General features: G+C 39.5%; 2 protein-coding genes across 3 annotated transcripts; one reads left to right on the top strand and one right to left on the bottom strand.

Moving 5' to 3' along the window:
* Window positions 1-3459: 3459 nt before the first annotated feature.
* On the bottom strand, window positions 3460-6312 carry TMEM70 (transmembrane protein 70). The gene is made up of 3 exons (XM_062568533.1): window positions 6154-6312; window positions 5524-5635; window positions 3460-4146 (listed from the first exon to the last, which is right to left on the bottom strand). The coding sequence occupies exons 1-3, from the start codon at window positions 6310-6312 to the stop codon at window positions 3698-3700; spliced, it is 720 nt and encodes a 239-aa protein (XP_062424517.1). The 3' UTR covers window positions 3460-3697.
* Window positions 6313-7458: 1146 nt separating this feature from the next.
* On the top strand, window positions 7459-23719 carry ELOC (elongin C). 2 transcript variants are annotated; one of them, XM_062570271.1, is made up of 5 exons: window positions 7483-7556; window positions 8040-8102; window positions 16526-16584; window positions 18799-18942; window positions 21077-23719. In XM_062570271.1, the coding sequence occupies exons 3-5, from the start codon at window positions 16581-16583 to the stop codon at window positions 21265-21267; spliced, it is 339 nt and encodes a 112-aa protein (XP_062426255.1). In that variant the 5' UTR covers window positions 7483-7556; window positions 8040-8102; window positions 16526-16580; the 3' UTR covers window positions 21268-23719. The 2 variants fall into 2 exon arrangements, with proteins under 2 accessions (XP_062426254.1, XP_062426255.1); XM_062570270.1 differs by lacking the exon at window positions 8040-8102 and having other exon boundaries at window positions 7459-7556.
* The last annotated feature ends 920 nt before the right edge of the window (window positions 23720-24639 follow it).

Below are 24639 nucleotides of genomic sequence, written 5' to 3' on the forward strand. Positions count from 1 at the left end.
GTCATTGATGGAGAGGTTGAACAGGATGGGGCCCAGTACTGAGCCCTGGGGGACGCCACTAGCCACAGACCTCCAACTAGACTCCACACCACTGATGACGACCCTCTGAGCTCTGCCTTTCAGCCAGTTCTTGATCCACCTCACTGTCCACTCGTCTAACCCACACTTCCTGAGCTTATCTGGGAGGATGTTATGGGAGACAGTGTCAAAAGCCTTGCTGAAGTCAAGGTACGCAACATCCACTGCTCTCCCCTCATCTACCCAGCCAGTCATTCCATCCTAGAAGGCTATCAGATTGGTTAAGCAGGATTTCCCATTGGTGAATCCATGCTGGCTACTCCTGATCACCTTCTTTTCCTCCATATGTCTGGAGATGACATCCAGAATGAGCTGTTCTCCTTTCCAGGGATGGAGGTGAGGCTGACTGGCCTACAGTTTCCTGGCTCCTCCTTCTTGCCCTTTTGGAAGACTGGAGTGACATTGGCTTTCTTCCAGTCCTCAGACACCTCTCCAGTTCTCCAGGACCCCTCAAAGACAGTGGAGAGCGGCCTGGCAACAACATCCACCAGCTCCCTTGGTACTCAAGGGTGCATCCCATCCGGGCCCATGGATTTGTGGATGTCTAGCCTGCCCTGAAGGTCTCTAATCCTATCCTCCTCAACCAAAGGAGTCTTCCCTTCTCCAGACTTTCTCCCTCACGTCCAGACTCTGGGATTCATGGGCACTGCCCTTAGCATTGAAGACTGAAGCAAAGAAGCCATTCAGTAATTCTGCCTTCTCTGTATCCCTTGTCACCAGGGCCCCTGCCTCGTTCAGTAGTGGGCCCACATTTTCCCCAGTCCTCCTCTTGCTGCTGATGTATTTGAAGAAACCCTTCCTATTGTCCTTGACATCCCTTGCAAGACCCAATTCCAACTGGGCCTTGGCTTTCCTCGCTGCATCTCTACATACTCTGACTGCATTCCTATAATTCTCCCCAGTAGCCTGTCCCCTCTTCCACATTCTGTGTACTTTCTTCTTCTGCCTGAATTTGGCCATGAGCTCCTTGCTCACCCATGCAGGTCTCCTGCCCCTTTTGCTGGACTTCTTACTCATAGGGATTCACCACTCTTGAGCTTGGAGGAAGTGATGTTTGAATACTAGCCAGTGTACCGGCTACTATTTGCATATATTTGAAAAAAAAGATACTATCTTTGATAAGTAACTTGAAGACACCAGAATGTTGACTAAATTTCAGTTGTCCCAAATAAGCAGCAGGAAAACACTAGATTTACACATCATTGTGAAGTTTTCAAATGCTATTATGTCTGAGATAGCTTTCATGCTCAGTGTTCACGTTATCTTCTTCAAATATCTTATTCCCTGCTGGACCTAATTAACTCCAATACTCACGTGTTGCTTGTTTAATATTTCCCACATGTCATACCATGAGTGATTGGACAACATTAGCATTGACTTTTTTATGATAAAAAAGGGGGGGAGTTAATATTTATGTTCCTTCATACAAACAGCAGGAAAGATCTATTCTTCAAATACCATTATTCGTATGTTTGAATGAAAACAAGCTAACCATTTTTGCCTGACAATAGCAACTTCTCAGTTTTCTTATGTTGTTGAGCTTTCCATTTTTACAGTACCTGTACAGATTTCTGTTAGTACTACTGAGAGGTAATGATACACATGATATCTTAGTCTCTATAACTGTAGTTAGGAAAAAGCTTTCCATTGTGCTAAATTGTCTTGAAAATAAGTTATTATGGGAAAGTATATTTTTTCTCTCTTTACTTGAATTGCTTAGTAAATAAGCATGTTGTCAGCAAGGAATAAATGCATGTAACGTATCAAGTCTGTTTAAAGACAGAAGGAAGAAAAAATCTGAACCATACAAAATACAGAAACCCCTCTGTAAAGTAGTTAAACAGTTCTTTTTTAATGGGTGATAGCTGCACTACCTCAAGTGTCAGTCCATTTAAATATTTGATAATCTTATGATAAAACTCTTAAATTCCAGATTCTTAGTACTCTTCCTTCCAATGCCATATATCCTTGTATTATACACAATTCATAATGACAGTGAATATTCATAACTCACTGTACCATGACAGTTCTCACTTCCCAAGTACTTTCTCTCACATTTAATATTTTTTGCTCATTAAGACATTCATCAGGAGCTGCCAAGAGATTCCGGCTTTGTAATATAGTTTGAAAGGAGATTGAATGTACTACGCTGGACTCTCTCCAGCAGCTCCATGTCTCTGTTGTCCTGTGGAGCCCACAACTGGACACAGGACTCGAGATGAGGCCTCCCCAGGGCTGAGTAGAGGGGCAGGATCACCTCCCTCGACCTGCTGCCAACACTCTTCCCAGTGCACCCCAGGATAACATTGGCCTTCCTGGCCACAAGGGCACATTGCTGGCTCATGGTCAATCTGTCACCCACCAGCACTCCCAGGTCCTTCTCTGCAGAGCTGCTCTCCAGAAGGTCAACCCCCTGCTGGGGGACTGATGCCTAGGGTTATATCTCCCTAGGTGCAGGACTCTGCACTTGCCCTTGCTGAACCTCAGGAGGTTCCTCTTGCCCAGCTCTCCAGCCTGTCCAGGTCTCTCTGAACAGCAGCACAGCCCTCAGGTGTGTCAGCCACTCCTCCCAGCTTGGTAGCATCAGCAAACTTGCTGAGGACGCACTCTGTCCCCTCATCCAGGTCATTGATGGAGAGGTTGAACAGGATGGGGCCCAGTACTGAGCCCTGGGGGACGCCACTAGCCACAGACCTCCAACTAGACTCCACACCACTGATGACGACCCTCTGAGCTCTGCCTTTCAGCCAGTTCTTGATCCACCTCACTGTCCACTCGTCTAACCCACACTTCCTGAGCTTATCTGGGAGGATGTTATGGGAGACAGTGTCAAAAGCCTTGCTGAAGTCAAGGTACGCAACATCCACTGCTCTCCCCTCATCTACCCAGCCAGTCATTCCATCCTAGAAGGCTATCAGATTGGTTAAGCAGGATTTCCCATTGGTGAATCCATGCTGGCTACTCCTGATCACCTTCTTTTCCTCCATATGTCTGGAGATGACATCCAGAATGAGCTGTTCTCCTTTCCAGGGATGGAGGTGAGGCTGACTGGCCTACAGTTTCCTGGCTCCTCCTTCTTGCCCTTTTTTGTTCTTACAGAGAAAAGCGAACGCCATCTCCACAGCTTTTGTACCATCTATGCAGTACCAACAAGAAGAAATCCTGGCCTTTTTGTATTAGGTGCAATTAATCTTTAAGTCTTAAAAACTTAACTGTGTACTTGATGGGTAATGAGTATTGAAGTTTTTTTTTTTAATATGAATGACTCCTTTCAAAATGGAGTTGGTGAATTTGCAGCACAGATTGAACAGCCTGTGCATTTTACAGTTCTCCTGGGCAGCTAACAATAAAAATCAAGCCAAGAACAAGCAAGCACAGGACAGATGTAAGCATTTGTTTTACTGTGTTTTGTGTCATTAACTATGAAGAAATCCCTCATACTGTTTACAAGTTATTTAAAAAAAATGACTTTGGTCTTTTATACATTCCAAAATGCATCTGAAGAACTCTAACAGTATCTGAGACTTTAAAAAATGTTACAGAATTACAGAATTTTACATTCTTTCACATAGGTAGCATTGCACCACAAATAATGATAGTGACATTCATTATCTTCAAATTATTTGCTTTCAGTGGCTTCTTTTTCCTCCTCCAAGTCAAAATAAAAAGGTTTGTCATAGCCCATGAGATGTTCATAATCCTCTGGATTTGGGAAAAGCATTGGATTAACAAGCATTGATTTAGTTTTAGCATAAAATGTTGTAAACATCCTGCTGATGTCTGGAAGCTTTACATCATTCTGATGGAAGACAGTTGCTTTTTCTGCCAAGATTGCATTATATGTAATGGCTGTATATGTGTCCATGTCAGCTTTATAATAGAGTCGAATCACATAGCCTTTTGTAAGGATATGCAAGGTTATTGGTGTTATAAATGTAAAAAACCCTATCAAGCCATAAAAAGCAGCTTGTACAAATAGACTTTCAAATCCAATACCAGTTTTGAGTATGATGTAGGGCATCATGAAAAGGTTGAACACGCTGGTAGAATAAGAGAAAAATCTCACACCTGCACAAAACAAAAAAAAAAATAAAAGAAAATCGAAGTTAATACATGTGGATCTCTATAATTATGTACATTCTGTTCCTAAATATCCATCGCATTAGGCGAACAGCTAGCATAAATAAAAAGACTGAATTTTCAGTAATATGTTGATTTTTGGTTTGCTTTTACACCCAGAAGCACATGAAGCCATTGCTAGGAACCAGAAAATTCAACTCTTTCTTCCTACCACTATTATGCTTTGTTTATATATTCATGTTAGGTTTTGTTAATGCTAGTAGAGCTGACTATTTCTATGATGAACACAGCCATTATACTATTAGCTATTACGCACACCTGTGAAGTATTCCTTACACAGGCACAGTACATTTCTAAAAGAAACCATCACGTTAGATTCAGCTGGAGAAAAAAAGAAAAACAGGTGAAAATATTTCACAGAAAAGGAAGGATTTCCCCCTCAAGTAACTCAGCAGTGAAAAAATAAGACATACACAAATTGTTTGCTCCTAGTTAAACTAAGTCAGTAGTTAAGCTAGTCTATTGCCCCTAGTTAAACTAAGCCAGTAGTAAAGCTACTCTAACAAATAGGAAATTGAATTCAAAAGAAACTCGTATTTGACTTCAGTCATGGACATCTGTAAAGTAAATCATGGTTAACTCTCTATCCAGAGCTAACATAGCCATTCAGTACACATTTCAAAGAGAAGTGTGCTTGGTCCTCCACTTCAGTTAATCCTAAAAACTAGTTTATTCAACAATGACAAGTACTCCACTGTCATCTTTACATGCAGTTTAAAAGATGGTCACAACTGCAAACACCTGCAGTTCCCAGCCACCATAAGAACCAACAGCCTAAGCTGCTGTGAAAATTATGTTAAGGCATATTTCCTTCCTCATTAAAGGTACACATCAAAAACATCTGATTGTTTACTTTTCACTATGTCTTTGTAAATCTAGCTGGTCAGAGAGAGATCAACAGAAGTCTTATTAGTAGATAGCATGTTTCATCAGACTATCTGGCCACTTCAGAAACATTTAAGTTATATCTGAAAGTATGCAGAATGCAAATGGCAGTTACAGTTAGTCTTTGCTCCCAGGTAGGATAATGTACTCCAGAAGCAGACTGAGGGATTTGAGATGCATGATAGCTGCAGAATTCACTAGAGACCACCCCCCCCCCCCAAAAAAAAAACAGTTGAAATATGGAAAGAATATTAAAATTAATCATCACAAATAGTGGAAGCAAACATCAAGGGCCAAAACATTTTTGGTTGCACAAAGAATCTGGGGTTTAACACAAATGGAAAAAGAACATTCCCCTTTTTAATGTTACATTTTATAGTCTGTAAATAGTTTTTAAAAATGGCAATGCAAATCACATACCTAACACCGCCTTTGCGAGATTTCCAGTATAAATTAGTCTTCCATGTTCTGAGTGTTCCTGAGGGGGGGGTGTGCTGAGACTGCGAACAGCCAGACGTTGGAAAGATGTAACCTAGAAAATAAGGGCAGCATACGGCCAACTAACATCAGCATCAATCTACTTTTAATATAAAAAAGAAGCTTCTCCTGTTGGTAAACCCATTCTCAGCACCTGAATTTGGAGGCCGAAAGTTAAATTATATTAGAAGGCACACCACAAGCAAGTTCCAACTAACATTCTGCTTAATCGTTTTAACAACCTTTTATTTAGTTATCCTAAAACAGCCTTAAATATTGGCAAACCAGCTTGCAAATATTAACCTTGCAATCATTCTGCTTTTATACGGCTTGGCAGGGAGGCACGTATCGCCTTTAACCCTTGAAACACTAGTCGGCACCTAGCTCCGCCTCGACCCCCCAGTTCATTTGGTGCCCAGCCGAGGTCAGCAGCGGGGGCAGCCCGCACGGGAGCCCCGGACTTCCCTTTAAGTCGGTATTTTTACGCGGAGGGAAATGCAAATCGAGAACAGGGAATCAGCCTCCTCCTTCCCCCGCTCCTCCGGGAGGACGAGCCTCCCCCACTCCCCGCACCTGCTGAACCCCCTCGGGCGCGGGCAGGGCCGCCCGGCGGCTGCAGGCGGCCGGGACCCCGCGGCGAGCGGCGCCCCGCAGCCAGGCGGCGGCCGCGGCCGAGGCGGAGGCCAAGGCCGGGCCGGCGGCGCGGCGGCAGCCCGCAGCCAGCAGCAGCATCGCGGGCCGCGAGGGAGGCTGGGAAAGGGGGGGGGGGGGGAAGGGAAAGAGCGCGGCGCCACCGCCGGCGGCCCCCGCTGCCCCGCAGCCCGGCGCTTTGGTTCCGCCGCCGGAAAGGGTCCGGCCCAGGCTTGCGGCGCCTCGCCGCGTAAAATCGGCAGCCGGAGTGCAGCTGGCCAGCGGGCGGCTTCGGCCCTGCGCGTCCACGTAGCCTTGTGCTGGTGGTAGCGTGAGCGTAGAGCTGTCAGGCTTTCCCCACCAAGGAAGCCGCTGTTGTTTCACTGATGAGAGTGCACAGGCACACGTGAGGTAGAAAACATGTAAAAGGTAAGGGTGGTAAAACCAAGGAAACTGCAGAAATGAGTCAGGCACGCAAATGACGTTGTGGGCGATGAGCGCACGAAAATTGGAGTAATAAAAGAAAGTTTCCTGTGAAAAACTAAGTTTCAGTGCGTCTGACTTGCAAAGGCACCTGTTCCGTTTTCCCAAATACTTATGATTACTTTTTTGAAAACAATTTTTAGATGCAGCTGAAAATTACAGCATACTGTGAAACTACTGGCAGAAATCCCTGCCAGTCTAGACGATTTCCCTTTAGTAGAACAGAAACGAAGCATTCGATTTTTATTTGCAGAAATTTTACCAATGGGCTTGCCCCCGTTATTGCTTTCTTGTCACCGCTTCCTCCCTCCCCCCCCCCCGCCCCGAGGCCCGCAGCTGACCCGCAGAATTTGGGTCCGAGTCCAGCAGCTTGGGGTGGACCTCGCAGCGGGGCTGCCTCGGATGCCCGGGGGCGGCTGGGGGGCTCAACTCTCCACCCAAAACCGCGAGTTTTAGCTTTACTGCTGCGGGGGAGCCTCACGAAAGCTTTGGCTGCTGCGACCTCCGAGGCAGGAAGCCCCGCACGGGGAACCGCTTGCTAAAACGCGGCGCTGCTGCTGCGCTGCCCCGACGCCGCAGGCCTGCTCCCCTCGCGGGACCTCGGCCGGGCCGGGCCGGGCCGAGCCGCCGCCGGCGCCGCCTCTAACATGGTCGACTCGCACCTGTACCCCCGGCCGGCCGGAACTACCCGCCCCAGCATGCCTCGCTCCCGCCGCACGGCATGGCGGGAGCCAGGCGCCGCGCACCTCTCAAGGGCAGGCCGCGGGGCTGCGCGTCGCGGCCGGAAGTGTGTCGTGACCTGGCGGAAGTGTTCGCGAGGCAGCTGGCCCGACACAGAGAGGGGCCGTGCGAGCAGGGCAGAGGTAGGGGCGCCGACGGGTGAGCGGCCGCGGAGCGGGGGGGGGCGTCCGCGCCGCGCAGGGAGTCCGGGCCGCGCAGGGCGCCGCCGCCGTCCGAGGCGGGAAGTGAGGAGGGGGAGCTCCTGGGGCCGCCCCTGGGAGAGGAGCGGGCCTCGCCCGCCCCGCCGCGCTGTGTCGGCCCCGCTGCGGGAGGCGGGCGCCGGGTCGGGGTCAGGCCGCGGAGCGGAGAGGCGCGGAGGGGCCGCGGGGCCGTTGGGCGAGCGGGGCCCCGCGTGTGGGGCTAGGCTGGGGTTCTCGCCTAGGGCCGGGGAGCGGAGGGAGGGGGAGAGGCGCGTTTCCCTCCTCTGGTGCGTGAGTAAATCAGTTGCCTGGAAATCCACGCGCCGTCGGGAAAGGGGCTTTCCAGAACGGTGTTTTAATTAAATATCGCTCTTAAACTTTTTCTGCCTCAAATGACGTCCACCCTCTTTCCACGCCTGGCCCTAGAGAGAGGGGAAAAACTAAGGCCGAAAGAATTTAGGATGCACCCCCTGGGGTTGTTATACCAAGGTGAGAAGTGCTAGTTAAAGTGCTTTAGCTGTAATAGTCGAACAATATAAACAAAGCAAGGTTGATGGAAAAGGGTGGTACACTCACTGTTTTATGTGCAGTTAGGAAAAAAAAACACAACAAGTTTTTCAGGAAAATCTGTTCCTCACAGATTTAATATAAATATAAATGAACATAGGCATTGGTAAATGATTGATGTCTTGAGATATATGTATGAAAAGGATACATGTGATGCTAGCAGTTTCCTCCGAGGCCCAGTTTTATTTTGTGTAAGTGTGTAGTATTATCTACAGGTATTTCTCTTACTTTGAACTGTACTAAAGGTGTTTAATACTACAAAATTTGAAATAAGCCTTGTACTGTAGAGAAACTTAGAAAGTTGTAGGACTTTTGTTTACTTGAGTTTGCAGTGGATCACTTGGAGACATTCATTTTGGAAGGAAAACAGAAAAATACACATATCTTAAAGGTCTCTCACCTGTTTGCTTAAACACCGCTTTGTACCTACATTTCTGAATATTTCTTCCTGTAATCAATTTTTTCCCTGTTAGTATACTAAGAAAAAAACAGTAATGTTGGTAGAGAAATACTGTTTAATAACCAGGGTGTTATTTAAAAGTGGGAAAGTGTTAATTCTTTGTAATACAGCAGCTACTATTTTTGCACATGTATGACATAGCTTAAACTATTAGAAGGCTGATCTTAAGATATAATGTGCAAATAAAAATTTCCCTAACAAATCCTTTAGTGTTTATGGCCGTTAGCGTTAACATCTATGGGGGCTTCAGGACAGATATGTTTTTAGAAGCTTTCAGCACTTTTTTTCTTGATATATCAGCTAAAAGTTACTTGAGCTTCTTTGTACTGGAATAGGTGATGAAAAGATGTAGCTAGTTTCTTGAAACATCATGCAGACTTCATATGAAGATTTAGTGTTGGTTACTGTCTTACAAGACAGCAAGGAGATCCAGCTGATTCTCAAGTACCTTCTTCCTTCCTCTTGTTCCCACCTTCAGATTTCTTTCCAGGATGTACTTCTGTATTCATGCTCATGTCATTTATGCTTTGTATGAGGACAGTTTAACACCTTCTGGGAGCTTACGTAGCTTCAGATGTTTTACTGTGTTTTTATAGTTCTCTGTGTGTACCACAAGAAAGTCTTAACAAACATACTTTTATGGAAAAAAAATGTCAGGTCAAAATAAAGGAGTTCGGGTATTGGGTTTCTGACAAAATTTTTTACATCCATAAAGTTTTTTTAAAGTTCACCATTTAACTATCTTGATTATGGGATAATTTATAAAACAGTAGGTTTTGATAAATACTTAGAATGAGAGAGGGGAAATACAGTAGAATAAGTAGCATTTTCTTTCTGCTGTGGCAAGAAGTATACAAGGCTTAGTAAAGGCTATATTCCTGGCTTTTGTTATATGCTAGGAAGAAAAATAATAAAGGAGTTACTGAAAACTTCCTTAGAAAAAAGAAAATCTTGAGTGAAGTGAAATCTTTGATAGTCCACGCACAGTATCCTAACTCATCTCATGCTTGTCTTAGCTAGCATTCACCTTTAATATACCTTCCTCTTATCTTATACATACCTTTCTCTATAGTATACCTCCTCACAGTTCAGTTTGCCCTGAATGTTTGAACTTCAGCATTTATGTTTATGGAATGTCAGGTCAACTGATTTGGAAATCATGCTCTAGCAGTTTCCTCATGATTTTACAAAATATACTAGAGTCTTTATTTTCAGTGTTTTCTAGTGTGTCCTGGGCAAAGAACGCTAAATTGAAGTGCTGTATTTTTGAACAAATCAGTGTACAGCATCTAGGACTAGGACATAGCCACCTGGGACTAAACAGGAGACTAATGTTTTAACACATAATAGCCTTTGCTCATTGATAAACATTTACTAACATACAAACGGCATCCAGAAAAATTCACATTTGACTTTTAAACTATCTGAGGAATTGTGAAGGCATTTGAGTTATTTGCCCCACATTTTTCCAAAAAAATGAGTGCAGAAGACAAAAGAAATGTCACAAGCTGAAGTGTACAAAAGCCATGGGTGTATTACAAAGTTAATGAATTGGTAATCATTTGAGTTGCCCTAGACTAGAATCTAAAACTCTTAAGTTTTCTGTGAGATCAGAGAATCTGCTTGCAAATGTGTAGATTTAACCTGCTTGCACTTAATTAAAATAAAGCAGTGGAGTTTTGGAATCTGTACAACGGTTGCATGTGCTTGGTTAAATTATCACATGTCTCTGAAGTGACATATATTCCAGACTATAGACATACAAGTTTTGCAAGGGAATGACATGCTAAAAATTTGGGTAGGCTTGGGAGACAAGCACTGAATGTGGGGAGTAAGGTAGGAATGTCATGGACATGCTTCATTGTCTCTTGCAATTGATGCTTCAAGAGAAGCCGGAAAGGAGTCACAGTACACTCGCTGAACTGTAGTATTTATTCCTAAGGTTGTGAGGAGGAAGACAAAACATTTGAGTATGCTGACAAGAAGAATGCTTGACTTGTGTAGGTTAATCAATTTTTATGACACGTAGCTATATTTTACTTTGTGGATGTAAATACTCTAGCAACGTCTGAAAAATTTCGGTTCTCTAATTTCTAACTTTTGTCTTCTGCAGCAGCAGCTTCCTTTTTAGACAGTTTGGGAACTGTCTAAAAGTTTTAGACAGTTTGGAGACAGATTTCTCTTCTGTGCCAAATACTGTTTTAAATTTTATTGTACTTACCCTCTTTCCATTTTTTTGATGGAAAGTGGTATATCCCCCTTTTTTTTGCAGTCTCTTTCTTAATGAGTGCAGTTTTAGCTAATGTTTAATTCTCTCTTTTTTATTAAGGAGGCATTACAGGAAAACAAGAATACTTAGTATGTGCATTTTGAGAGTGAAGGCAGGGAGCAGAGCTGTCTAATTCATAATGCCACATAAGCTTCTCGAAGGAGAAATGGAATAAAGAATATATTTTGAATAAAAAGTTAGTGTTTCTTTGCATGGGTCTGGTTCTAGTGTTCAGAAAACTTAAATTGGTCTCTTGCATTAGTGTGATTTTAGTGAAGTCAGGCAAACATCTATAAAATGTAGTAAAGTACTTAAAATATAGGTGGGTACCGTCATAAATCTCACCAGGTGTTTTCTTCATATTGCTTTAACAAAGATTTTCCTCTGCACATTTTCATGATACAGAAGGAAATTATAATGAGATGTTTTGCAATATTAGAAAATACGCCCCAAGAAAAAATTCTGGTAAGAGGACACACTCTTTGACTTGAGTTTCTGTTTCTAACCTCTTATTTGATACTTACGAGGATCTAATTGTCAGTCTTTTTAAAAGTTGTGTGTAGGGTGGTGTTTTTGTGCAGAAAGAATTCCTTCTCACTCCTTTTATACCTGTAACTTATGTGTGGTAGGTATCTCTTCATCCTTCATCTGTTGTTGTTCCTGTTCTAATTTATTTTCTCTGTGGCTTTTTTTTCTCTTAAGATGTTGAGTAACAAATCAGATTTCTACGAAAAAAAACATCAAATGTGCAGCTGCATGTTTGTTTTTGTACCAGCTTTTCAGGGTCATTTTTCTACTTACCTTTTTATAAACTCATAAGCCAATAATATAGTTGACTGAAGAGAGTAGGCTGTGGCTTATGTGGGATCATGTTAGTGCAGTCTCAATCAACTTGAGTATAACTGCTAGGAAGATGATGCTTTTCACAAAATAACGGTTTCTAATGCAGTATGTGCTAATCTTTTCAATTCAACACTTCTTGATTCAGAAGAAGAACAAAGAGATTCTAACAGGTTATTATTGCTTTTCTATGTTTCTCAGTTTGCCCAGCTTTCCTATTCTCTTCCTTTCCTTCTCAATATAAAACCACAAGAGAGCCCTATAAAGCTTTTTCTTAAAAGTAGGTAGATTTTCTGCATTTTTTGTTTTTAGCATTGGAGTGTTAAAGTTTTGTTTTACTTTCTAGACAAAACTTGGATTTTGGAATAGCAATATTTATTATTTTCTAGTATGTTTGCTTGTTGGACTTAAACTGAGGAATAATGAGGTATACTTCTTCCTTGATATTTATCCTTATAATGAATTGTTATGCTAACATTCAGTCCAGCTTTGTTTTTCTAAGCTGAATAAGCAGGGTTCTTTTATACAACAGGCTCTTTGGTCATGTCAGTAGCTCCTTTCTGTAGTTTTTTGAATTTGAACTTCTTATCCTTGAAGACAGGTAACTAGTATTGTGGGTGGTATTCCAGACGAATTGTCACCCAAAGGTAGTAAAACAGCATTAATGTTTCCCTAAGTCCTTAATTTGCTTTGCTTCCCACCCACCCCCAAACTGCATCAGTTTATAGTTGACCATAGGATGGCTAAAACTTCCAAGCCCTGATGACATAAAAGAAACTCATTAATCCCTACATGCATAGCTCTGACATTTCATATTATTTCATTTCATCTAGCTTCGAGTATGTCGTTTTTCAATATTTTTCAGTTATTTATATGATACTCTGTTCTGCTTTTGTTGCTTTCCACATTTGTCCCATCTAAACGTGCCTTCTTTTCCTGGCAGCATTGTTGGTTTTTTTTTTTTTAAAAAAAAAAAGTTTAATTTTTGGAATAACTTCACTAATTACTGTTTTCTAGCCCCATTGTTTCATTTTTGCAGTGTTATATGGCATTCTTTTAGAAAGTTTCTTTTTTAAGATTCTCTTCTTCAATTTAACCTCACATGGTTTACTGAATCCAGATTACATCTAGTTTACTTCCTTGCCCATTATCAAGGAAATGACTGATATTTTTTTTTTAAGGTATTGGTTTAGTGTAGCATATTGTAACTCTGCTAACCTTTATGGCATTTTTATCCCATTTTTGTTTATATTTCATACGCTTGAATTTAGACCACTGAACCCGAGCATGTTTCTTTTTTCCTTAGGTGTAACTGCTGCATTTTTTTTTCTCTCTAATCATATGATAGCACATTCATTTCAATTTAATTAAAATGCTCATTGGATTTGCAATTTTTTGACAACTCTAAACTTTTGGTTCGGGAATTATTTCAGTTCCCCAACTTTAACATATTATCCCTTCAAGTTATACCTTCACCTTGGAAGGTGTTAATATATTCTCATTCCCACTAGCTAGCCTGTTTTTGTTCCTTTCTCTGTTCAGTGGTACTATCTATATGGAAAAGTGAGGCATATTTTATCTTGCTGCTGTTAACTGTCACAAAATGGTATCAATTCTTCTGTTCTTTTCTTCTATTTATAAAAATAAGCTGTTTCACTACCCTTTTGGAGTGTAGGGAAGAGGCTTATGGCTATAGAAAGGGGTAGCACAAGCGATCCTCTTCTGTGAAGAAGTAGTAATAAAGGTGTCCTTCAGTTTCTGAGCAACAAGTATTTGCCCATAGGATGCTTGATTTCCATTTACAAAACCTGTTGAAGCAGGAGAAAAGATCACATCAGTTTTCTACTGTTCCTGCACCTAAATGTGCAGCAACTGAATGTGATTCCCCTGGAGGTGTTTGTGGAATTAATGAAAATGGCAATGGCATTTAACATCTGGTATTAGGGCATCTCTATGGCAGTTTTCACAAATTAACTCTGAAAGAGCATTCTTGAATGTGCTTTGTGTTAAGAAACTTTTTACCTGCAAAAGTACTGGTGGAGAGTTGCCCTATGTAAGTGGGAAAGTATTTTTTTCATAAAAAGACTTTTATAAGATGAAGACAACTTTAAAGACAAAACCAGTGTAGGTAGAGGATACTCTCTTCTCCTCAGAAAGTTAAGGACTGTTTTATCTCTTGTCATGCATATGTAGTTTGGTTAAGTATGCAGAGTAAGGTGTGTTCTTGTGAAAGCTTGGGAGGAAAAAAAAGCATTCAAACTATTTCATATTTGCTTACATGAAATCAACCTGAAAAAGAAGATGGAATAAGTCAACATACCCTTCTCCAAACTGCTGTTGAAAAGTAAAGCTACCAACAAGAGCAAAGAGCTATGTCTTCTGAAGAGATGAATTTGATTTTTCTCAGTGATATCTGTAAAACTTATCCTCCAAATGGTGGAAGAAAAACTTTGTCTTTCAGCTCCCTCTACAACTTGCTTGCGTTTTGGGCTTTTACCACAAATGTGGGAGGTGGGGAAAAACATTGGTCTTTGTTCTGTTTTTTTTCCTCTTGCATTCACATACCACGGTTCTTCTCTGTAGTGAGTAATTCTGGTTCATGCCTCTGCTGTTGCTCATTACTTTTCTAAGCAATGGTGTGAATTGTCAGAATTCTTACCAGTTTCTTTGCTGCCCTCAGCCCTGGTTGTCAGCTAGGAAGCCAACCAGAGTCACTGGTGATGTTTTCCTGAATCTGTTAGCACGCAACAGTACTTCATTGATCTGTACTGGGTCAATGATTGGAAAGTTGCTCTTAAGATGAAAAAGAATTCTATTCCAAAGTTTTCTTTTTCATAACAGAAGGCCAGTTTCAGTGTGAATAAATATATATTGTATTTGAACATACCAGATATGTTTTGCAGATAAGTGCTTTCATTTCATTGCTATACTTAGGATATATTTACATGGGGAAGTATGTATGTAGCAAACTGTTGGTGAATTTATAAGCTGTGGCAACTCTTAATTTACCCCGTAAGTATTTATGTTGAATGTGTAAAGTAGATTATTTAGGTGACAATTATTTGCCTATGTCATGGAATTGTCAATCTTTTGAAAAGGACAAGTTGAAAGGCCAGATGGTGGGAGCTGGCAAGTGTGCTTCACTGAAAGCACAGTGCTGTCTATCATCTGTCAGCAAGCAGTATTTTTTACTGACAGTCCATTGAGTTCAGCACTGCTACCTCTCTCAAGTGCTTGTCTACAGTTATTAAGGCTCTTAACTCTATCATATGGTGGGTTCTTAAAGATTTGCTACTTGCTATCCTTGTTTCTATGATACGTGTTTCTAATCCTTGAGTGTATATTCACTGAGAGGGAGACTCGTGCATATGTGTAATGAACATATCAGATCTGCATGTTCATCCTTTAGCATGCCTGGTCTCTTATATTAAATGATGTACTTTGAAAGTCAGTGCTACAAAGGGCAACAATACTGACTAAGTCTGCTCTGGGGAGTTAATACAAACTGGATGGTAAATCTGTAGAATCACAGAAAGAAGAGGCTGGGAGGGACCCTTGGAGATGTAGTCCAACCCCCACCCCCTGTCCAAAGCAGGATCAGCTTCAGATCTTGTGCAGCTGGATTTTAGATACCACCAAAGAACCTCTCTGATCAACCTTAGTGTTCAGTCACTTTCATAGGAGAAGTGTTTTTTCTTTAAATGGAGTGTCTTGTATTTCAATACATGCCCATTGCATCTTGTCCTTTCACTGGATACCAATGAAAAGAATCTGGCTCAGTCATCTTTACTCCCTCTCATCAGTTACTTACACACGTTGATAAGATCTCCCTGAGCTGCCTTTTCTTCTGGCTAAATAATCCGAGTTCTCTCAGCCTCTCCTCTTATGAAAGATAAGTCCCTTAACTGTCTTTGTGTTCCTCTGTCTTTCCTTGTGCTGGGGAGTGCAGAACGGAGCACAGCACTCCACGTGCCTCAGCAATGCTGAGAGGCAGGATCACCTCCCTCATCCTGCTGGCAGTGCTCTTCCTAATGTGGCCCAGGATACTACTGGCCTCCTTCCCTACAAGGACACACTGGTGGCTCATGTTCAACTTGTCCACCAGCACCCTTGGGTCTTTTTAGGAAAAAGATACTTTCCAGCTAGTTGCCTCCCAGCCTCTGCTGGTGCGTGGGGTTAGTCCTTCCCCAGGTGCAGGACTGTGTGTTTCTCTTTGAGCTTTGTGAGACTCCTGTTTGCCCATTTCTCCAGCCTGTCATGGTCCGTCTGAAAAGGCAGCAGAACCATCTGATGCATCGACCACTCCTCGATTCACATCATCGTAAACTTGACTGACTTCTTTTCCTCTCTAAACAAGCTGCATAGTCTCTTAAGTGCTTTTTGCTGTATGTGTTTTACTGTGGCAAAACTTGTCATCCTGCATCATCCCTACCCCAGCCCATTAGCATGTCCGTAGTAATAAATATCTTAAGGCTCTCGGAATAACTCTGGCTTTATAGTCAAGAGCCTTAAAGAGCTTAAAGAAACAATTTCTTTACTAAGAAAGCTAAAAAATAGAGTTTAGAAATATCAGAGTATGGCAAGCTGGTAAGGATCTCTGGACAGTGAAAATAAATTTCAAAACCTGATGTTTAAGTATTCATCAACACTGCATGTTGTGTATCATCATATTTTTCCTAAATAGTTTTTTTGATAATGTAAAGGTTAAAAACTGAAGCTAGCTTAATGAATCATCATACTACTGACTGAAAGCTCTGCCACTTGTGTTTTTTTCAGACGCTCCTATTGCAAAAGCTGCTGTTGCAAAGAAATAAAAAAATTTTATAAGATAATGGGTAAGTTGATTTTCTTAGAATTTTTACTATAATGTGGAACACCTTGTGGTCTCTTATATTGGTAGAGGTAAGGCTCTAAATGTTGATCATGTCACTATTTTACTTTGTAGCTTCAAAATTACTATAGAATTACTGCAGTGTTCAAATATTACATTCCACAATACACTTAGTACCAATATTAGAAGAGCAAATACTGATCATGTGGAAAAAATATTTCATAAACCATAGAAACCTTTAAATAGTTTTTAGGAGGAATTTCTCAAGTGAATGTTGGTTTGTTGAAAGACTTATTCAAAATGCATCTATTTTTATAATAAATTTAATTTTACTTAAAGTGCATAACATTAAAAAGGTACATGCTAAAATAGGTTGTATTTAGGTTACGTAACACTGAGCTTCTTAGACAGTGGACTACCAAATTACATTATATGCTCTTAAATATTTTTTAATTGCCTACTGTGGTCAACCTGTTTAATTCTGGCTAAAAGATAGTTAAAAGTATGAACTCCTTCTGAATTACAGTGTGTGTGTGTGCATTGATTTTAAGCATCTAAAACTGTATTTGTCTCTATATACAAATAACTAGTTAATGGAGTGAATTTCAAACAAGATTGGACAGATTCTGGTTTTATTTATATTTTTTCTAAATATATTTTAGCATCTTTGGAACTGGCAATACTTTATTAAGATTAGCAATAAATATAGGGTAATTCCATTTTAATTTCAAATTCACAGAGCAACATAATTTACTGGGGGAATGTTTTATTTACTGTAGCACTAGCTAAAATCCAGAACACTTAGTACTTCTATTCTGTGTTTTGTCAGATGGAGGAACAACACTAACAATCAAAATTCAAGTTTGCAATCTATATCAGTTCTATCTTTACTACTTCTGTATCCTTCTGAAAAGGAATATATTGCTAATATTTCATGTTTGTATGCAGGCCTCTTCTGTTGCATTTTTTCCAAGCTGCAAGAGCTTTTGGTATTTTCATTTTTACATTTCTGTTAAGATTATTACTTCTCTGAAAATAGTCTATATCCAATATAGAACTCAAGCATTCTTAAAGGAATTCCAGCAGTATTTACTCTCTCAGTTCTGTACTCCTGTAGAAAATACAGCTTGAATTTGATAGAAATTGTCTGTTTACGGGAGTGTATAGTGGGAGATGTATGCTTCTAAAAAAAGATTTAAAATTACTGTGGTCTTTTTTTACTTACATGTGGCCAACTGTAGATATGATCTCCTTACTGCTATGTTTAAAGACCACTTATAGATAGGTCTGCTTAGCACTATAGTGCTTAGCTCTATGGAGACAGTATTCAGCAATTCCTACCCCAGTGAACTTGCTGCCCAAAGAGCTAAGACAGGTGCAAGATGGGGAAAGTGTTAGAATGCAGAAAGTGAGTAGTGAGATGGTAGAAGAAAATAAATAAAAGGCGGGGGTGGGAGGGTCTATAGAAAAGCAGAGTGGAGAGCAGGTGTATAGTGAGACAAAAAGGAGAAGCAAAATAGAAAAAAACACAATCAAAATTGCTGTGAGAGGAATGTCCAAGTTTCCTTGACTGTAGTATTTTTCACTTTCCTTGTTTTCCACCAAAGGACATAATATGGGTGGCACAGACGCATTAACCCTATGTGATTTTTGAGTCTGACTGGACAGTAGGAGAAGAATTAATCCCATTTCATGCTGCTTCAGTGCAGGAATCCCTGCTCTGGCTGCTTTTGTTCTCATCTGTGCTTCATAAAGGTCTTTTTGGCTGGCAATCTATGTTTTTTAAACATTAGGTATTTAGATAGCTTTTAGTAAACTGTTTAAGTATTAGCATAATAAACATGGCAATAGTTTCATAGATGAGTGTGGAAGGAAGAAGTAGCATGTTCTTAAAAATACTTTACACTTGAGAATTTATCTAAAGGAAAATTTGAGCCCTGTATAGATTTTTGAAGTCATGTCATGAAGTCATTTGGTGATGGAGACAAGAGGGAGGAGGGAGGGAATTTAATCAACAAAGTTTTTTTTAAAAAAAAATCCTATTTGGAAACAGGTGCTGCACTCTTCAGAGATCTCTTTCAAAATGTGCAAAATACTTTTGTCTTTTTTTGGTAGTATTGAAATCTTCTGTCTGCAAATGTAGTTGTGCGCAAGACTGCAGCTTGTATTCTTAGTGATGTTCATTGTTCTGAAACTATTAATATGTTTTCCATTATAGATGGAGAAGAGAAAACATATGGTGGGTGTGAGGGCCCAGATGCTATGTATGTGAAGTTAATATCCTCTGATGGCCATGAGTTCATTGTAAAAAGAGAGCATGCATTAACATCAGGAACAATAAAAGCTATGTTGAGTGGACCAGGTAGGTACAAAAAATTCAATACCTTCATGATGTTCTTTTTCTTAATTGAGCAATTTGAATTTATATCATGTAGTAGGTAAAAGTTGAAGTAGTAAGTTTTCCCAGTCCCAACTAGTTACTGTTTCTGTTGGAACAATCCACCTGTGTGGAGGTGCGCTACCAGCCATATAACTGGACTCTGTCTGCTTCTAGACTGTTAACAATTTTAGTGTTACTACTCATTTCCTCTATTATGAGAATTTAAAAGCTGTAAATGAAGCTTGCCACTGTCAAGTTCAAACAAACAAGAGCTGGTAGCCCTTCATGGTTAACTTTTGTGATTAAGCTCAGGAATTCCTTTTGATTAAACTCAGGAACTCTTTTCCATTGGATCTTATGAATACTAAAAGCTTGCTCGAGATTGAGGGGGAAATAGATAAATTCACAGAAGGAAAACTCATTGAGTATTACTTAATATTTGAAACCACCTCTAGCTTAAGAAGTGCCTTAACTACTTATTGTGGAAGTCTGAAAGGATGGAAAACTGTATTCTCATCTTTTATGTTTACCTTTGGCCACTTGAGTGGTGGGCAGTAGAGTATGTGGATCTCTGTTCTGACCCTATACAGTTATTCTTATATTCTCTTTCAGATTCTGGGGAGGCAAGGTTGCTGGAATAGCTATTTTCTTAATATGCTTTGAAAAATTTCAGTAATTGTTAGGCAGAACACTTAGAATTCTCAGCTTAATGTTCCACTCAATGTCATTGTAATGGTTGCACTTGAAAATATGTAGCAGACCTATTGCATCTGATCTAATTCATATCACCATCTAGACATGTAAGAGGGAGAGTAGTTACAAGACTGCTCTGAATTTGTTCCACAGTTCCTGACAATATGAAGAAATAAAAGTCTAAGCACTCTACTCAGAGGACTAGACTCAGTAGAGGAGTCAGCATTTAAGCATGTTTTGTATTTAAAACAAAACAAAAACTAGTAAGTAAATAGGTTTACAAGGAAGGGTACTCTTGCTGTCTAGCTTAATAGATCAATATTTAATTGATATGTTAGTGTTCTCTGTTTCAGTAAATGTTACCAGTATGCTAATATCTACATTGCTTCCTACTGTTCCTGAACTAGAATTCAAGCTGGGCTGGCTTCAGTATACGTGTTCAGCTTTCTGTGTGTAAAAAATCTGCTTTGTAGTTGATATGAAGGGGATTCCTGCAAGGATAGCAGAAACTGCACACTGCTAGCTCTCTCATAAATACTGAGTTAGCATTAGTTTTTATATTTGTCTTTCAGTGTAATGAGTTTACAATCTACAGAGACGAGGAATAAAAAAGAAAAGATAACAGTAGGAAGGCTATGGGACTAATTACAGGATAATTTTGCATTTAATTTCATGCTTAGAGGGACCACAGAGGGCTAGTTTCAAATATACTTTTGGTTTGAGATTTGTGGTTTTGGATCAATTCCTCAATATCCCAGAGGATTTTGAAGAATTCAAGAATTCATTTCTCAATTCTTCATTGTCCTGGAGGATAATACTGGATGAAATCCCTGGATAAACTCATCCTGAACCTTTCCTCTAGTAATGTTATAATTAGTTTCCCCTTTCCTCCTGCCTGCCTGTTTTCATAGAGCTTACCTAAGCTCTGAGGTTTCTACCTTCTGTCAAATCTGCCTGAAACTGATCTAGAAATTCAAGATTAGTAGGATCACAGAAGCGAAGAGTGCATACATAAAGGTGGAGCATATATAAGTTTTATTTCCCATGGAAAGCAGGCTAAAAATTTGGATTGATACCTTTTTGGTACACATTGTTACTGTGGACTTAAGAACTGTGAATGTTACAGTAAAAAAGTACCTTTCAAAGCCAAATGGATCAAAATTAAGGTTTAATTTCTGGTGTATTGTTCAGAATATTGTTAATAGGCTGCAGCCAAAATGAACAACACTTTATAATGCAAATGGATCTTAATATGCTTGAGGATTGTGATTGTGGTACATGCTCTTTTATATTGAAAAATCTAATACCCACCTGCATAGGACTTAGGCAAGTCTATTTAAGTGCATTGTATTAGACAATGTGGGTAGTGTTTCATGTTGCAGTGAATTGAAGTGCTGACTTTTTTTTTTTTCCTTCCCTACAGGACAGTTTGCAGAAAATGAAACAAATGAGGTGAATTTTAGAGAGATCCCATCCCATGTCCTATCCAAAGTATGCATGTATTTCACCTACAAGGTCCGCTATACTAACAGCTCTACGGAGATTCCTGAATTCCCAATTGCACCTGAAATTGCACTGGAACTTCTGATGGCCGCAAACTTCTTAGATTGTTAAATAAAATAAATTATAATAAAAATGTAAACTTTTTTCAGTATTTAATACCTGTAGTTCAGTTAGTTACTTTTTTTTTCAGATAGCATGTTGCGTGTGTGCTGTTGAGAACTGTAAAGTTCACTGCAGAGGCAATTGCCTTCAGTTCTTTTGCATATAGCAATCATTCAGTTGAAATTTGTTTTGCTGCTTACACAAATAAGGACCTTTTCACAAACTGAGACAAATAAACAAATATGCCAATTAGTAGATGGCTATGCCTTATCCTTTAGGTGTGGTAGAACTTTTTTTTTAATATAGTGACTGTATAAAATACAGGAGTTTAGGCTAATGCTCTCTAAAAGGTAACTAGCTAAATACAAATAGCTGTTTAAGTTTTCTAAATTTCTTTTATTGTTGCAGTTTTTAAACATCTGAACTTAATCTCCTTTATAAGATAGCTGTCCTTTAGCATAGTTAAACTAACTAGATTAGAACTGCCCTCTCTAGAGTTTATATACTGACAGCAATATTCCATTTAGGTTTAAAGTGGAGTATGTAGGAGAATGTTTAAGGCTTTTATTTAAAATCATGGTATAGACATGTGAAAAAGTGTACTTGATAAATTTTTCTTTTGTAACCTAAATTTTTTCCCTTTATCAATTAAAAATACTCAAGTCACTTGCCTGTATATTAAGTCTGTGACCCTACTGACAGTGGCTTTTAAGGGAAAATCTAAGTGTTACAATCTTTGTGTATATTATCTTCTGTATAACATATAAGGTTATTAATGTACTGTCACTTGACCTGATATGGATTTTATACGTTGGCTATGTTTTTTTTCCATTGCTGTGATTGGTTATGTAAACTCTGTATTTAACCTTTAGAGTAGTAGTAGTCATTTAAATTTTCTAACATAGCCATTCAAAGGTAGCTATTATCCCATCCTTTACCTCTTGTGTAGCCTCTGAAATGCAGAGCCCTTTTGTATTTGAAGGAAGGGGGCATTAAGCAGATGTTTAAGGAGCTTTTTTTAATAAAATTCTTAGCTATTTCCAGTGTTTTTACGAATATTTTAGGCAGAAAGGATTGGCAAGCCACTGACATAGTACTTGAGTGGAATACATTATCTCTTGGTAATTCTTGCTGGTAATTGCCCATACTATCAATTCCTTGTTCAAAACAGATTTCCATAAAAGAAAACAAAACAAAAAAAAAAAAAAGTTGAACTGATACAAACTGCTTTTTTTTCAGCAACAGCCTGAAGAACTCTTCTGCCAAAATCATCTGTAAATGAGAATGATAAATCTTAATGTATCATGAAAAATGATGCAAGGACAATGTAGTTAGCACTTCCATCAGCTGTCACTACTTCAGGTCTGTTATATTAAGAATTGATTGCGTTCTCTTATGAAAATGCCACTAACAGGTGGTGGGACTTCTTCATTGATTTGTTAACTAAATAATGGTGAATGTAGAGGATAGTTAAAAATTTTGTCTAAATCTGTTTGCCAGCATAAATACAAAAACCTATGAAAAGGTTGTCTAGGCAAAAACTGGTAACTTACGTAGCCTATGCAGTCTGCCCCAGATGAGTTGAGTTCTGACAAATGAACTTTTACGCTGGACTTGAAGAGTGCTTGATAGCCATGCTGACATTTGGTAGATTAGTTGGCATTTATTCACAGCACACACTTTGGCACAATTTGTTGTGTTTAATGTGGAGATGTTTGTGACTAGATTGGTTTTTCACGTTAAAGCTGAAGCAAATTGCAAGGCTGTTGGGAAAAGGCAAAATCATATGTTTAAGCACTCTGATTAGTGCTATTAGTAACTAATTTTCAAGAGCACTAAAAAGATGAAAAACCCCACAAAACAAAAATACACTGTTATGCTGCTTTTACTCAAGCCACCGGAAAAACCCTGAAAGATAAAGGAATATGAACATGGATATTTTAGTCCCAACTTTATTTAAGACTGAGAGACTCTTGGGTTCTTTAGCCATCTTTTAACAGCCTTCAGCTTAGTGACTTGAAGTCTAAAACTTTAGTTTGAAATGGAAGTAAAAAGTTGAGCTTAATTTGAAAAAAAAAAAAAAAAAGTGGGCTGGTTTTGTGGGGGGGGGGGTTGGGAACATTCCGAAAATGTGTTCAAAATACATTGCATTTTATGATTGCGTATTTCAGCAGTAAAATAGCTATTTTATTTTTGGATTATAATTTCATGTTTTTCCTTCAGTTTAATGTATCATACAGTAGCTTTGAACACTCAGGAAATGCAGTAGTGTCCTATAATGCACTATTTGCAAAACACCGGCTGTTAAGAAGACTAACCTGCAGCTATCTAAGGGGGAACTGGGCAGAGGGAATTAGTGCAATTTACTTGATAGTGACATGGGCGTGCTATTAACAGACAATTGGAAACTTACCACACAACCCGAGTTCTAAATAAATTTCAAAATTGAAAATTTTTAAAACTGTGTTTCTGTTGATTTGTGACTTGTTACAGCAAGTATTAATACGTGGAATCATAGTTTTCATGACTATTTTGGTGAGCAAACTGCTAATATTAAAATGGTATTTGGGTAGTATAGATAGCTAAAACAGCATCTATAAAATAAAAAAGAATGCTTTTTATGATTCTGAAGTGTATCATGGAATTGTTCAGGTCTCTTCATGTTCCTCCTGATTATAGGTACTTGTAATTCTCATAAAAGAAGCAACCAACCACTAAAAACGGATGATGCTCCTAAACAATCTAGAACAGGACATTCTGAAGACTTCATAGGTCACATAATACTGAACTCCCTTTAGTTTAGAAAGCTGTATCTGATACTTCAAATTTTAAACTGAACCAGTGATTTCGCCATAAAAAGTTGCAAATCTTTGCCAAGTATAAGCAATGAGGAAGGTCTTGTTTGCAAATGATTTGTTTTTCTTAGCTTGATTACAGGTTCCTAAAGAAGTCTTTTATGGCCTCCAGCAAAAATAGTCTATTAAAAAAAGTCAGAACTCTTCTACATGACATGAAATTCCTTTTTAGTCTTGAGTTGCAAAAAAAGGAGAATGATCTGTCAGGCCATTGTGTTTAACAGCTGTGTTGGACACTTTAAAAGGCATATATTAATGAATAGCTAGTAAGTGTGGAAAAATGGGTTGCTTCTGTCTGCGTTTTATCAGTGTATATCATACTTCATGTAATAAGTTGTAGCAGGGGCTGTTTGTTCCCCTTTCTACTGTCCTATTGAAAGGAGTTTCCCAACACCTAAATCTGTTAGCTTATACAATAAATAAATTGGACAAACACCCATGTATTTAATGAGACAGGAAAGTTTACTTTTCATGTTTTGTGCTTCAAAGTACAAAGGTGTTGGTTTGTGGTTTTTTTTTTTTTTTT

This window comes from Rhea pennata, chromosome 2 (assembly GCF_028389875.1).
Source record: "Rhea pennata isolate bPtePen1 chromosome 2, bPtePen1.pri, whole genome shotgun sequence".
Classification (NCBI taxonomy): Eukaryota; Metazoa; Chordata; class Aves; order Rheiformes; family Rheidae; genus Rhea; species Rhea pennata.